Source organism: Herpailurus yagouaroundi, unplaced genomic scaffold (genome assembly GCF_014898765.1).
Source record: "Herpailurus yagouaroundi ecotype Mexico unplaced genomic scaffold, PumYag 100, whole genome shotgun sequence".
NCBI classification, from domain to species: Eukaryota; Metazoa; Chordata; class Mammalia; order Carnivora; family Felidae; genus Herpailurus; species Herpailurus yagouaroundi.
Window position 1 is genome coordinate 79,086,564 of NW_024412391.1, and position 16,455 is coordinate 79,103,018.

Below are 16,455 nucleotides of genomic sequence, written 5' to 3' on the forward strand. Positions count from 1 at the left end.
AAAGGAAAGGAAAGGAAGTTAAAGAAAAGAAAATTAAAGAAAAGAAAAAGGAAAGAAAAGAAAAAAAGACAGTCAACAGTGCTGAATGTTAAAGAAGCATCAACAAAGATACACATTACTATAAAGGATGTACTAGATGTGTCCAGAAGATCTGGGGCAACCATAGTAAATGCAATTTCAGCAAAATGGTAGACTTTGAAATCAAATTACAATGGGGGTTAAAGGAACAAATAAGAGGCTGAGGAAGTGAACCTAGCCAATGCCTGCCAGACTACTCAATCAAGAAAGGAAATAATAGTTCCCATGAATGTTGATTTTCACAAATAAAAATTTTTTGCTTCAAGTTTTTGAATTATTAAACTTTTTTTTTAAGTTTATTTATTTATATTTGAGAGAAAGCACAAGCAGGGAAGGGGCAGATAGAGAGGGAGACACAGAATCCGAAGCAGGGTCTAGACTTGGGGTTGTCAGCATAGAACCAAGGTGGCCTCGAACTCGCCAACTATGAGATCATGACCTGAGCTGAAGTTGGGAGGCCCAACCAGCTGAGGCACCCAGGTACCCATCCTCTTTATACTTTTCCATAAAAGACCAAAGCATATAATATATTAAGCATTAAAACCATATTTCTCTTACTTTAATAATCTTCTGCTATGCATATATAAATTAAATAAGAAAAAAATTTTAAACATCTAATAATGCCAGTGAATAGGTTTAACGATAAACACTTGGACATACCCAGTTATTTCAGTTGCAGAATCCTATTACTGATATCCATCTACTCTATGTTCTTCCTTGGCATTTATGTATAATCTATTTACAGTATTAAAAGAAAAGAATTACAGCGGTGCCTCAGTGGCTCAGTCAGTAGAGCATGTGACTCTTGACCTTGGGGTTGTGAGTTCAAGCCCCGTGTTGAGAGTAGAGCTTACTTTTTAAAAAAGGTAAAGAATTACAGACACTGGGCATAAATTACAGGAAATTTCTCAATTACACAGTACATCCGAATCTATTTCTAACACCCATTTCCAACACACATTAACAAATCTTAAACACAAACAGGTCAATGGACAAAGTAGATAAAGAAAACTAGACAAAAGGTAGCAGAGGTGCAAAAGCAGACAGATACAGAGGACAGGAAGAGTGACAACAAGGCAATACATCACAGTACTTAATTTTTAGATGACTCAGGACTAAAGGTACTATAGATTTATTTTATTGATGCGAAATCTGTTGTGAAGAAAATATATTAGTCTTTCCGATAATGCTATATTTCAGATATATATTCAGGGAGTGAACAAAGGACGACCAGACACAATGCTTCAATAAAATAGATCTTTAGAATAATATTTGCTTGCAAAAAGGTAATGTTCTGGTTCTAATATTTCAACTCTGAAAAATTACAATTTAAATTTTAGATACCATAAACATGCAGCATACAGCCTACTTTAATTTTATAGTTTTCACACACACAAAAATTTGCCTTTTAATATGTATTGTTATATGCAAAATAACACTCTACCAGAACCAAAAGAATGTTATCTCAAGTCATAATGACTTTTTTCTTAAGTTTATTTAAGAGAGAGTGCGTGTGAGGGATAAGCAGAGAGAGGGAGAGAATCTCAAGCAGGCTCCATGCTGTCAGCACAGAGCCCAACATGGGGCTCAAACTCACGGAACAGGAGATCATAACCTGAGTTTAAACTATAAGTTGAACGTTTAACCAATTGAGCCACCCAGTGCCCCTCAATACATAACAACTCTTTATCTTTCTTTTTCCCTTCTCTGAAGCAAAGTGGGTAGGGTTTATTTGGGGCTGAAACCTTAATAGTTAATTTTTTTTTCAGTTTTGCTTCAAGGATTTTTTTACTACTCTTTGTACTGCCTGCCTTGTTAGTGAACTATCACTCTCTTTCCATAGGAAAAGTCCTTTCCCTTCCATACGTATGAACAAGCTCCCCACCTTGTTCAACTCACACAATACTCATCTCACTGGCAAGCTGAATGACTCTTTAAGTAATGTAAAAAGGAGATACAGCAATTATAGTCATTCTGATCTCTTACCCTAAACTGAAATAAAGTGAACGAGATAGATTAAACACCAAAAGGAATGTCTTTATTCAGAATATGCAGTCCCAAACAGTAAAACCCAAACTGCACAAAGAGAACAGTAAAGCAGGTGCAAAGAAGCAAAGCCAAGTCTCCAGTCATCTAGAGACAGAGAAACTAATAAATCATAGAGGGGCTATGAAGAGAAAAGGAAGAAGAGAAGTGCCTAGCTTTATAGATAGCTCTCCATTCCTTGGTTCCTGTGCTTCAAGTAGCTTAACGGCAGTATTCTGTTGCAATAATCTTTTTTTTTTTTTTTTTTTTTTTTCACTTAAGCTAGTTGGGAAGTAGGCTGCAAATAAAAATCTATACCGGCAAAGAATTTTTTTTTTAATGTTTATTTATCTTTGAGAGAGACAGACAGACCGTGAGCAGGGAAGGGGCAGGGAGAGAGGGAGACACACTGAAGCAGGCTCCAGTCTCTGAGCTGTCAGCAAGGAGCCAGATGTGGGGTTCGGACTCACAAACAGCATGATCATGACCTGAGCCAAAGTCGGACGCTTAACCGACTGAGTCACTCAGGCACACCAACAAAGAATCTTTTTAATTATTTTTTTTAATGTTTATTCATTTTTTGAGAGAGAGACAGAGAGAGAGAGAGAGAGCGTGCGTGCGCGCACCCGCAAGTGGGGGAGAGACAGAAAGAGAAGGACAGAGGATCCAAAGCAGGCTCTGAGCTGACAGCAGCAAGCCCAAACGTCAATTGGGGTCCAAACTCATGAACTGCAAGGTCATGACCTGAGCCAAAGTTGGACGCTCAACCAATTGAACTGCCTAGGCGCCCCAACAAAGAATTTTTCTGTATTTCTCATGCCCCGCTTTTTTTTTATTGACTTTTCCCGTAAATAGTAAGAATGCAATTGTTGGCCAAAGCAACATCATGTCATAGAAAAAGCATCTGCTTTGATAACTGGGGACAAACTCAGCTCTGCCAACTTCTAATGGCAAAATCTGTATGAAGTTCCTTAATTTCTAAATTTCTAAACAGGTTTAATGTCTATAACTTATGAGTAAACCCGTTGTGTATAATGTGGGAAGAAGGTATCCAGAAAAGCTATTCTTTACTGTTTTGTATTATGGAATCTAGAACTATTTTCCTTTCTTTCTTTGGTTCTAGTCCCAAATATGTAGTCTCAAAAACTCGAGAGTTATCTTATGCAAAACTCAAATTTGTTAAAAAAAAATCCAAACTAAGCAAGAGGCCAGCCACTATAAATGATATGCCTAGGTCCTACAGACTTTTTAGTGTAATTTTTTTACAGGGCACTTTTAACAGAAGCCAGCGAAAAATACTGATCTAAACATCTAAGAAGTATATAAACAGGGTACTATTTTATCTATCTGGGATAAAGTAAAATTACCAGATTTGAGAATACTGACCATGTGGTTGAAACTCAGTTTTAAAAAGATTTTTCATACTAACCAAATAATACATTGTAAGGGTAAACAACTATGCCATAATAATAAGACATCAAAATACTCCTCACCAAAACATTCAAGAATGCAAAGGCCAACTTCATATTCATTTCATACTCTGCATTTAAGTTGTTCTCGCTGGGAATACCCTCCTATTATTTCAGTATACAGGCTTTTCTTATTTTATCCTTTGCCAGCCACTTTGTTCCTCTCATCTCAAACCCACAGTTCTCACCTCTGTGTGTCTTCAAGCGCTGTTAGTTTTCTATCTCTGAAATGCCTTTTATGCTAGTCTACCTGACAAACAAGCAGATTTAGGCTCGCCTGCCTCGTAGGTTTAAATCTTAAACACACTTCCATTAGAATAATATGACATCTTGAATTACTATTGAGTACTCTCTACATAGTATGCTAGTAGCTTTACATACATATTATCTTTATCTTGGTCAATCAGGTAGGTATTATATCCACAATTTCCCTAGATAACCTGCTCATAATCATAGCACAGCCAAGATAAAAATTCCTGTGTGGCTCCAAACCTTGTTGTCTTTCTACTAGTCTGGAGGTATTAAGGTTTTTGGAACCCAAGACCCTTGAGAATCTATGAGCTATGAACTTTCTCTACCACCTCCCCAATAACAAACTTACACACAAAATATTATGTACAACTTGAAAGAGTTCACAGACCTCCTGAAGCTCATCCAACACCCCCAGGAAAACTTTCTGCTGTTGTCACAAGTCTATCCACAGTTGGTAAACTTCTTGAGGAAAATGTCCTATTTTCAATTGGTAATTGTAAACACAGTGCTGAGGCATAGTGGGCACTTAAGGAATATCTTTTGTATGAATGGTGGATGGCAAGAACCATAGAAGGATGATAGGGACACATTTTTGCATTCCTCCAGAGTCTACCAGGGTAGCTACTCAATGTTGTTAAATAGCTTTTCAAATGCAGATTACATGTAAGAACAGTTATTAAAGGAAATGTAGATATTAGTAAACATCCCAAAGCCTCTGAGATTAACATGACCCACGTTCCACATTCTCCAGGAAAAACCAAGGGACAAACTACTTCTATCTGCCATAAGCCAATTCACAGACACTATAATATTTTACAAATGGAAACAAGACTTTTGTGTATTTCAGAGGAAAGGAAGTAATTGTCAAGGTATGACTGCATGAATCTAAAAAATCTTTTAGACTCTAAAGAATCTAAAATGTAAATATATGACAGGAAATACAAAATGTTGGGAGAAAAATTCAACTATTTGGATGAGACTTAGGGTCTTAAGGGTTAGAATAACTGCGTATCACTGGGCTTGCTTTAAACAAGTCTTGAACTCAAATCTAATGCAAGGCTTTTTTCCATGACATTAAAAAATTGAATTTTACAGTGGAGATATCATTACAATGAGATAAATTTACAACGGAGAATACTTTAGATAAACTGAGCTAAAATATTTATCCCAGAAAATGAGAATTAATTTTTGTTTCTGAGTTCGGGGTGAACATGGTAAAGCCATTCTAAATTTTAGTGTTTTGACCTTCAGAGTACTGGCCTATAAGGAAAGTTTGCTAAGAAATGGAAAAAGTATGTTTAATTTAATAGTACAACCACAGATAAGATTTCATTCATTCAGTGGGTACGCTCAAGGACAAGAAATGGCTTATTCTAGAGGGAAGAGGATACATACTACAGAGTACAGGAGTTTAATACTGCCAAGGTAATGTAAGACTATATTTAAAAGGCTCTGTAATGCCAAGTTAAGAAGTACAGACTTTATCCTCTCACCTTGTGATATTAAACTGGGGCAAAAGTTACAAAATTGGGAGGACAGGATAAAGGGAAATTGGGAAGACAGCATATAATTACAGTTTGAAAATAAGCACAGCTTTGATCTGATGCTTCAATTTGGCATAGGCATCCAAAATTCTAATAATTTTAATGGTGATCAAAGGGAGCTTTGAGTTGTTTTTGAACTTACGTGTTTTGATAAGAAAAATAAAAACATGTTTCCAATATGGTCCTACATAAATGTAATGTAAACAGAACTAAGTAGCAACACTGGGACTAAAATTCACATATCCTGATTTTATAATCAGCATGCTTTCTATTATTCCACAGATGCCAACACTTGAAAATGGTATTTTAGGAAAGTGAGTACAATATGTAGAATGGATTGGATGAGGCAAGAAACTAGAGGCAAGAAGAGAACAGCTATTGCTGTAATCATTCTTAAATCACCCACAAGTTACAAGGATATTGTTATTTTTGCAGAAACGCCAGTGACATGGTATGTAGATTTTATTAATGAAATCTAAAATCAAAAGTTAAAAGTAGATATTTTATTAAAATTAATATTCTAAGATAGTGTCCCCAAAGTATGAATCATGGGGTGGGAGATACATTAAGTGTTTCCCTGAATCCTTATGTATATCAGACAGCATCCAGAAAAAAATATGTACTGTTCTATTTTTCATATTTAGGCAGAAGATATTACAATTAATAAAATCCTATTTATCTAAATGTTTTCTTGAATTCAGTCTAGTACTTTGTCTCATATTTTCTTTTTCAGTGGATAATGAAATACAACCACAGTTGTATAAGTACATCTTTATGCATATAAAGGGGAAAAGCAGTTCTCAAGCTCATCTAAGAGACAAGCTCTTCGGACCATTTGAAGAATCCACTTGAAGAATAAATCTCTGTCTTACAATTTTTTTTAATGTTTATTTATTTTTAAGGGGGGGAGGGGCAGAGAGATGAGGACAGAGGATCCAAAGCAGTATCTATGGCTATAGCAGTGAGCCCAATGTGGTGCTTGGATTCACAAACCGTGATGATGACCTGAGCCATAAGTCAAACACTCAGTGGACTGAGCTACCCAGGCACCCCTCTCCATCTCAGAATTTTAAGCTCACTACAATTTCTGCTCATGCAATGGCCACTAATGCCTATTAAGTGCCAAGTACTATATTAAGCAAGAAGGATACACAGATAATTAAGTCACAGTCACTAGTCCTGGAGGCTTTCAGTCCGGGAAGTCAGAAATGTAAATGTTTATGAATCTAATGAACTGAGTGCTATAGAAACACAGAAGTGTTTAACACATGAACAAAAAAATTTAATCTGTCTAAATGTTAAGGTCTTACTTTCAGTTTCAAACTGTCAAACCTTTTCCAAACTAAATGTCAAATATTGAAGGGAAAAAAGCTAACGGTATTCTAAAAGTAAATACGGACAAACATTCTTGCGAATTTAACACTTGTAATAGGATGCTGTCTCCAGTGAGCCATGTCAGGAGAGTTACTTAAAAGTTTACTTCCACTTGCAAAGTTAGAATACAAGTATGTTTGGCTACATACCCATCAGAGGCTGAATAAGAAACTGAACCAATTGAAATGGGAAAACCCTAAAATTAGCTCAAATGCAAAAACGTGGAAAATACTTCCTATCACTCTAGCTTTGAAAGACACGTTAGACATACATACAGTACCAGTTATATAAACTTACTAAGATATTTTAAAAACCTACAAGCTACAAGATAACCTACTTCACACCCACAAGGATGGCTATAATCAAAATGACAGACAATAACAAGTGTTGGTGAAGATGCAGAGAAATTGGCAGGAATGTAAAATGTACAGCAGCTTTGTATAACAATCTAGCAGTTCCTCAAAATGTTCAACAGTTACCATATCACCCTTTAATTCTATTCCTAGGTATATACCCAAGATAAAGGAAAACATATATCCTAACAAAAAATTGTACATAAATGTTTATTCATAAAATATATTTTATTTATTGTTATATAAAGAAAAGATTTCAAAAAGTGGAAACAACTCAAATGTCTATCAACGGATGAATGGATAAACAAAGTGTAGTATATCCATAAAATGGAATATTATTCAGTCATAAAAAGAAATGAAGTAATTCTGAGTCCTACAACACATAGATGAACCTTGAAAACATTGTATATATTAAGTCAAAGGACTTCGCCACGAAACATCACATATTGTATGATTCCATTTACATGAAATGTCCAGGAGAGGCAAATCCATGGAGACAGCAGGTAGATTAGCGGTTGCCTGGGGTTAGCGGGGAGGTAAGGGAGGAAGAATGACTGCTAATGGGGGGGGGGGGTGTCTTCTGGGGGTGATAAAAATTGATTGTAATGATGACTGCACATTTTTGTGAATATACTAAAAACTATTAAATTACACAGCTTAAATGGATAAATTTTATTGTAGGTGAAGTATCTCTCCATAAAGCTGTTACTGATTTTTAAAACACCTACAAGCCATGATATTAAGCAATTTAACAAACAATGAAAATGTGTATACATATTTTGGCTGTGCAGCATGAGACCTTCCAGGCTTTCAGTCTTTTCTCCCCTCCTGTTTTCTAACATTTCAAATCCAAACTTTAAATAAAAAACTTCAGAGGTCTCATTTAACCAAACGACAAGTTCTCATTATCTGTCTTTTAAAATCGTATTTAGGGACACCTGGGTGGCTCAGTTGGTTGAGCATCTGACTTCGGCTCAGGTCATGATCTTGTGGTCCATGAGTTCGAGCCCCACATCGGGCTCTGTGCTGACAGCCTGGAGCCTGCTTCAGCTTCTATGTCTCCCTCTCTCTCTGCCCTTCCCCCGCTCGCACTCTGTTTCTCTTTCTCCAAAAAAAAAAAAAAAAAAAGAAAAAAGAAAATCATATTTAAACAGCAATCATTTCACAAAAGAGGGCATACATATAGTTAAAAAACATGAAAAATACCGCATCTATCTTATCTAAAAAAAAAAAAAAAGGCAGAATGTGGGAGGGGAGTTCTCCTTCAATCTGTCTTCCTCTAGTTTCTACTGTCTGCTTTCAGAATGTTAGAGTAAATGTTAAGAATTTATACTTGGGGCGCCTGGGTGGCCTCAGTTGGTTAAGTGTCCAACTTTTGGTTTCAGCTCAGGTTATGATCTCACAATTCGTGAGTTCGAGCCCCACATCGGGCTCTGCGCTAACAGCATGGAACCTGCTTGAGATTCTCTCTCTCTCTCTCTCTCTCTCTCTCTCTCTCTCTGCCCCTCCCGCACTCACTGTCTCTCTCTCAAAAATAAACATTTAAAGAAGAAAAAGGAAAAAAAAGTATACTCCTTTTCAGACTGCTCGTTAGTTAGTTAGTTAGTTAGTTAGTTAGTTAGTTAGTTAGTTATTTCCGGACTGCTCTTTAAATGCTGTTGCTTTCCAACCTAAAACTGGTCACTTTATATGTTTATCTGAACACACTCATTTGCTCCCATACTTGCAACTACCTCTTACATGCTTATATGACAAGTTTCAAATTTTTAACTCCATCCTGTCAGCTCTCTTGAGCCCTACATTTCTACTCAATGTTTCACGCACCTCAGTTTAACACATTTAAAACTAAATTGTCCCCTTCCTTGAAATCTCCTCCAACCATCTTCTGCTTGATCCCCTCTACCTGTTTCTCCTCCCATACTCCTAACCCTACCAAATGATATCTTCTAACGGGTGATAGTATACCAAACCAGGAACCTTGGAGTCATACTGCAAATATTTCTTTCTCCTTTACTACCCACATCTAGTGAATTGTTAAATCTTCTTTCTTAATCCTTATCAGATCCTTTTTATACTCTTTCTACTGTCTTAGTCTTCTTATATTTCAACAGCTTCCAAAATGTTCTCCTCCATCACTAATTCCACCCTTAATACTGCCATCAGAATCAACTTTCTACAACACAAATCTGTCAAATAACTGCTTACTCTTTTTTTTTTCTTTAGAGAGCGAGAGCGAGAGAGAGAGAGAATGAGAAGGGGAGGGGCAGAGACAGGAGAAGAGAGAGGGTCACAGGATCCGAAGTGGGTTTTGTGCTGGCAGCAGAGAGCCTGATGTGAGCCTCAACTCACTAATGTGAGAACATGACATGAGCCTAAGTAGGACGCTTAGCAGACTGAGCCACCAAGGAGCCCAATCACTGCTTACCCTTCTTAAAGCATGAAGTGGCTCTCCAGAGACCAATAGTAGTGATTCTTAGCTTTTCTACTAGCACCTATCTGAATGATAGAAATGAAGGCTCATACCAAAGCAGACTGGAGCCAGAGGGTGGGGGTGAGTGGTTGAAGGTAGAGGAAACACTGCTAGAATGCTCAGCTACTATGTGTATTTTCTTAACACCTGCCCACTATCCATGTGAGTTCAGTGTAGAACTGTTCAAAATTATTATCATTGAACTACAGAATAAATTATAGCATAGATATAAGAACTTTCACAATCTAACCCCTACCTAACTTACTCAGCATCGTTATTAGTCCTTACCATGCATTACCTCATTGGTTCTCAAAGTATGGTTCAGGGACAGCCCACCCCCAGATCATTTCAGAGTCCATGAAGTTAAAACTCTTTTCCTAATAATATTAAGTCACGTTTCCTCACCTATAAATATGATAACGCACAGACTTTCGCACAATAATTTTTAAAAATCAGTTTCATTCTCTGAGGAGTATACAGTAGAGTTTTCTAGAGTACATGACATGTGATGCTATGTGAAATGTAACATTGCAATGGTATGAGTGAAGCAGGGGAGGGGCTTCTATTAAGCCAGATGTAGAAATTTGCAAAATATACAAATAATGCTGCTTCTCACTACCTTTTGTTTTGAACAATTATCACATAGTTAATATGGAATGAGTTTATTATCATTATCTTAAAGTGTACTATTTTTTAAAATATGTTTTAATTTGTAGTATAATAAATAAAAGCTTTTTGGGGGCCTTCAGTAATTTTTAAGAATGTAAAGGACTCTTGAGATCAAAAGATGTGAACTGCTGCATTAGTTATAGCAGATTATCTTTTTCATTTTTTAAAATATAATTTATTGTCAAATTGGTTTCCATAAATTATGGCAGATTATTTAACACTTCCCTAAACATGTTCCACTTTAAAACTTCCATCCTTTTGCATGGTGATGTGCCCTCAGCCTAGTCCCAGCTAGGTCCTAAGAGACCTCAGATGTATCCTGGAGAAACAGAACAAAAAGAACAGAGGTTTGGGGGTACCTGGCTGGCTCAGTTGGAGGAGAATGTGACTCTTGATCTTGGGGTCTACACCTGTGCTGGGTATAGAGATTACATACATACATACATACATACATACACAAATAGAACAGAGGTTTTGAAGTCAAGCAAGATACTTAACTCTCAGAGTATGCTTCCTCATGTGTAAAATACAGGTTATATCTACCTCATAAACTGTTCAGTTAGTAAGAAAGGGTGTAAAGTATCTGGCGCAGTGTTTAGTATATAATAGAGATGAAAAATGTTAAGTTCTTTCCTACTTAAAATAACTTATAAAGTCACTAATGTTACCATAGTAAAATAAAAACCGTATAACAATTATTTAATCATAACAAAGCAAATAGGCTGGTCATTTTGAGCAGTTCTGTCAGGATTACCACTTGGAGAACAAATGGTTTTATATAATAAATCCCCTGAAATAAATAACTTCTATGGTAGTTTTTGGGTATCTTTGATAAATTAAGTTCAGATTAGTTTAAAACATCAAAGTTATTTTAAATAGCATATTAATATAGGATGGCTTGCTATTATACCCAGTTCAGCCTCAGAAAAATGTCCTTAAATCCTCTCCTCCCAATATTTCACAAAAAAGTACTAGAATTCACACTTCTGTTGCATTCTATATTTTAAATACTCCACTGAATTCACTTATTATATTTTTGTTTTCACCTTCATAAATGTAGAGAAAGCTGGCTTTTAAGCTGAAGCTGCCATATTTGTAGCTTAAGTGTCTTTTGTGATTTTTTCATATACAACTGTGTAATGTAAATTAGATAAACTTTAGCCTGATCAGAAGAAATCTACTTCTTGTTCTAATGTTTTAGACATTACAAAGCTTTAAAACGCACAAGAAAATGGTTGATGTAGCCCAGATACTTCTTTCTTTCTATGTCTAGTTATCTGTGACTGACTATATGAATTAGCCATATGAGAATACACAGACCTTAGCACAATAATTTGTTAGATGATGACACTAAACGTCAGTCCCAGACCTCAGCCCTGTGAAGTAGCATTTTTCTTCTTTAAAAGATCAGTCATCTGGGGTGCCTGGGTGGCTCGGTCAGTTAAGCGTCCGACTTCAGCTCAGGTCATGATCTCACGGTCCATGAGTTCGAGCCCTGCATTGAGCTCTGTGCTGACCGCTCAGAGCCTGGAGCCTGTTTCAGATTCTGTGTCTCCCTCTCTCTCTGACCCTCCCGTTCATGCTCTGTCTCTCTCTGTCTCAAAAATAAATAAACGTTAAAAAAAAAAAAAAGATCAGTCATCCTATTTTAAGTGGCCTGACTATTGTCAGACAGCTAGCCAATGAAAGAGATGGGAGTAAAACCCAGGTCTGTCAAACACGAATGCACACCACTCTACCTTATACGTTTGTTTACTTGTCATGATCACTGTCTGCCATCTTGCATAGAAGACTTATAGTCAGTGGGGCACCTGGGTGGCTCAGTCGGTTAAGCGTCCCACTTCAGCTCAGGTCATGATTTCGCGGTTCATGGGTTCGAGCCCCGCATCAGGCTCTGTGCTGAAAGCTCAGAGCCTGGAGCCTGCTTGGGATTCTGTGTCTCCCTCTCTATCTGCCCCTCCTCCACTCACACTCTGTCTGTCTCTCTCTCCCAAAAATAAGTAAACATTAAAAAAAATTTTTTTTTAATAAAAAAGAAGACTTGCAGTCAAGATAGGAGAAACCGAGTTCCAGACCTGCCACAAATCAGATGTTTAACCTTCAACATGCAAGTAATCATCTTGGTACTACAGTTTACACCATCTCAGTATCTTAATTTTCTCCTTTCTAGGGTTGGGCTGGGGAGGACTCAACACACCAAGGCCAAAAATAGAAAACTCAAAGAATAGTTAATGACAGGTGGAAAATTTTCAAATTAAAACAAGATACTATTTTCCGATCATCAAATTATCAAAGAGCAAGATAATTAAATGAACACTCATGCATTACTGACAGTTGTATACATTGATACTTCTCCAAAAGGTTATTTATAGATCTGTATTAAATGTTTATATCCTTTTACCTAGTACTTCCACTACTGGAAGATATCTTATGCAATACTCCAATATAAGGAAGCTTTACACACAAGTGTTCATTACAGAATTATGATATTGTAATAACAGAAAATAAATGGCCTAAACATTCAACCAGAAGCAAATGGTTAAGCTATAAAATGGTTGCCAGGTGAAATATATTATATAGCCACTGAAAATGACTTTTACAAGTGAAAAACACTTATCAAAATGTTCATTTAAAAAACAACAACAACTATATTGGGGCACCTGGGTGGCTCAGTAGGTTAAGCATCCGACTTCAGCTCAGGTCATGATCTCCTGGTTTGTAAGTTAGGCCCTGTGACAGGCTCACTGCTGACCATGCAGAGCCTGCTTGGGATGCTCTGTCTCCCTCTCTCTCTACCCTCCTCCGCCTGCTCACATGCGTATGCGTGCTCTCTCTCTCAAAATAAATAAACATTTAAAATACATATATATTTACATATATAATGGACTATATATATGTATGTATATACAAAATGGAAAAAATATATATATGTAAAATGGAATATATTGTATGGTCACACAGATGCATTAAACAGAGACAGCCTTTGAGTGATGGGACTAGGTAGGCTGGATACAACAATGGAAAGAAAACATGTTGGATGTCCACCCACTTTCCTAAGAGTAAGGCATTATTAATTAGTCTATAATTTCCAAATTTGAAACAATGAACACCAGTACTTTATACTTGAACAGGATTATAACAGGTACATTATCTCTAAGGCTCAGTTCTAAAATGCTAAAATTTAAAAATGCATTTTTAGCCCACATAAGATTTGAAGAATAACAGAACACTTAAAATTATTAGCTGATTTTCTATTCTCTTTCCATGGTAGAAGGGCATGGTTTCCCACCAGCATACCACCCAAGGGAAAAAGCAGCACAATCTAGCAGTCTTAATTATAGCTATTGCTTATCAAGTCATGGAATAAAAAAAGCAAGCTCTATAAAAGAATAGCCTTAGTCATCAAATCTCAAATGTAGACTCACCTAGTATCCCTAGGTATTATGGAAAAAAAAGAAACTCATTTAGTCCTTCAGAAATGAAATCTCCAATAGGAATCCCTGACTCATCCCCAAAGCACAAACCCCAAGGCTACTTCCGTAGTTCAGAGACTGGGCACCTGTCCTGATGGCCTTCATCACCAAACAATGCTCTTTCCTGACAGGATGTGCCCAGGGATAACCAGATGACTAGCATGCAAAGGGAGAAGTGACCATGGACCACACCACCTCTTCTTCCATAACCAAAATAAGACTGTAATAGACTAATTTTAAACTTTTAAAATATCTTAAGTAAATGTTTTCTATTTTTGCTAAAAATATAGAAAAAAGGGACTCCATCCAATTATTGGTAAGTGACACTACCCAAAAGGTACGAACACAATCAAAATTCTCAATGTAAGTCGAGAAAATGTTCCTTACCTTTACTTCGACCAAAAATTAATTTTTCAAAAATACATAGGCTAAATATCAACAGAAAATGTTTAAAAGAAGGCATAGATTATTTATATTTTTCTGTTCTGAAAAGATACTAACAAAATCTTACTCCTATCCTCTATTATTGGTCTAGGAAGGCGGGAATCACAAAGCTCAACAATATTATTATCATATTGAGTAAGGTCAACGATCTATTTTATAAGCTGTTAACAATTTTAAGGCTAAGGCTTTACTAGACTGGAGTCGCTTTAAAATGTGAAAAAGCATTTCAGTACTAAAAGTCATATCACCTGCACCTTGTAAACAATTAAACTGTACTTTGAAACAAAAACTAGCCAGCGTTTGCTGCTCATTCATTTTTATAGACATTAACTGTGTATCCTTTTTACAATCAAGAATTTCGGAGTTAAGTGCTTATTCTTGGAGTTGTATCTTGCCCAGGAGCAAAATTTTCCCTAGCTTATTTCCCATTCTCAAACCCCGCCAAGGCTAAGGAGCAACCTCTTCCCAAAGTCCCACTTCCTTTTCCATTCCCCAGACCTCCAGAGTTTCCAACGCCCCAGTCTTGCGCAATATCCGTAGGAGCAGCAGCCGCAACCACCGCCTCCTAAGCCGAGAAACAACCCTAAAGGGAACATTGTCCAGCAGAAAAATAAAAGGGGGGCCGGAGGGACAATGTAGGAAGTCGACTTCTGGTCCCACGCCTTTGTATCTGACCCCCTCAATAAGTGATGTATCTAGAGCAATTTCACGAACAAGACTTTTAACCTCCTCTCCAGCCAGCCAGCCCAAGCAGAGGGCGGAAAGAGGGGGGCGGGGGGAGGCTGAGAAGGTTATCTCCCAGTTCAGGGCTTCAGCCCGTTTCGTTGCCTCCGCCCCACCAGGACTATTGTTCCCAAGTTCCCCACCCCCACCCCGGATAGGAAGTGATAGTCACATCCCCTCCGCCTTCGACAATATCCCCTAGGGAGTCCGAAGTAGGCTTCCTTCAGGATAATCACCCCCTCCACACACACACACACACACACACACACACACACACACACACACACACCCCGTCAACCTAAAGTCACGATGACCCCAACGCCATCTCAAACCTGGGTCTCCAGAGACAAGAGACCGGACGAGGGTAGATGGAATTGGGCAAACCAAGGGATTCCTTACGGACAATCCTTTCCCAAGCCTTGGAATAATAACTGGGAACCCAAAAAACGGCAGAACTCCTCCCTTGCCCACTTCTGAGACCAGCCTGAGCAAAGGGACCCCAGGAGTTAATGCCAACCTCAACACCCCCGTACCTCCATCAGCTGCGATCTGCTCTCCACCCAGGGTAGACACCTTGCCTCGACCCTACCAGGAGGGGCAGGCTGGTTAGGGAGTGGGGGTGGAGGGACGAGCCCCCCCTCCCGCCCCGGGTCTGCACCTCCTTCGGCTTCGATTCCCGGCCCGAGAAACAATAGGTGGTCGCCGGCGGCAGTGCAGAGTGCGGGCTCCGCCGGGGCCGCTCCTTTCGCGCCCCTGGCGCCCGCGGTGGGGGCCGCGAAAGCGGGATGGGAGGGAAGGCGGCCGAGGGGCGGAGGCGGTCTCACCTCCCGCCGGCCTTCGAGACCACCGGCCCTAAGGAGTTGGTGCGCGCCACTCCGCCCCTCTCCTCTCAGCTGCACACAAAGCGCTGGCTGCCCGGGCCGGCTGGGCGAGGCGGTGGTGGGCTCCGGTGCCGGCGAAAGGAGGCGACAGCAAGGGGAAGGACTCACCATGAAGTCCCGGGCGAAGTTGTCCTCCCCATTGTGGTCCGGACTCTTCATGGCCTGAACCCTCTGGATAAATTTCCTCAGGATTTCCACTTGCTCCATCCTCCCGCGTCCCCCCGGCTGCGGTGGCTGGCCCCCCCGCCGCCCGCCCGCCCGGCGCAGAGCTCGCTCAGTCTTCCCCAGCTCGCTTTCCCTTCCCTTCCCCTCCCTCCCGACCCCCGCCTAGCCTCGCCACTCCTTTCGGCTCCTCACCGCTTAAGGCGGCGGCGGCGGCAGCACCGGCCCGGTTCCCGACCCCACAACTTCCAGGAGCAGCGGCCGCTCTCCCACAGTACGAGGCGAGCCGCTGCGGCTAGCGCCAACCCCAACCCCCAGCTTGCTCCATCCTCCTTCCCCGCCCTCCTCCTTCTTCGTTGGGAGACGCCGCCACCGCCTCAGGAACACGGCTCTCCGCTCTCCCTGCCCCCCCCTTCCCGGTTCCTCCTCCCCCCCCCACCTCCACCAGCACCCGCAGCCGCCTCTCCCCACGGGCGCGGCCCCGCCGCCACCCAGACGCGCGGCCCCGCGCCGTAGCTCCGCCCCAGGCGCTAGGACG

At 39.6% G+C, this 16,455-nt stretch overlaps 1 protein-coding gene and 2 long non-coding RNA genes across 3 annotated transcripts in view; 2 read left to right on the plus strand and 1 right to left on the minus strand.

Annotated features, from left to right (window-relative positions):
• The window catches only part of LOC121028824 (uncharacterized), a 152,741-nt gene extending 147,076 nt beyond the window's left edge, over positions 1-5,665 (plus strand). Inside the window, exon 5 of the long non-coding RNA XR_005789452.1 lies at positions 5,651-5,665. This is a non-coding gene — a long non-coding RNA (uncharacterized LOC121028824). The remainder of the gene's footprint in view (positions 1-5,650) is intronic.
• The window catches only part of PTPN12 (protein tyrosine phosphatase non-receptor type 12), a 103,625-nt gene extending 87,631 nt beyond the window's left edge, over positions 1-15,994 (minus strand). The window contains exon 1 of the mRNA XM_040472825.1: positions 15,864-15,994. Coding sequence (XP_040328759.1) covers positions 15,864-15,962 — 99 coding nt within the window. The 5' untranslated portion in view covers positions 15,963-15,994. The remainder of the gene's footprint in view (positions 1-15,863) is intronic.
• LOC121028826 (uncharacterized) lies at positions 5,730-6,246 on the plus strand. Its single transcript, XR_005789454.1, has 2 exons — positions 5,730-5,819; positions 6,102-6,246. It is a non-coding gene; the product is annotated as an uncharacterized LOC121028826 (long non-coding RNA).
• Positions 15,995-16,455: the final 461 nt, after the last annotated feature.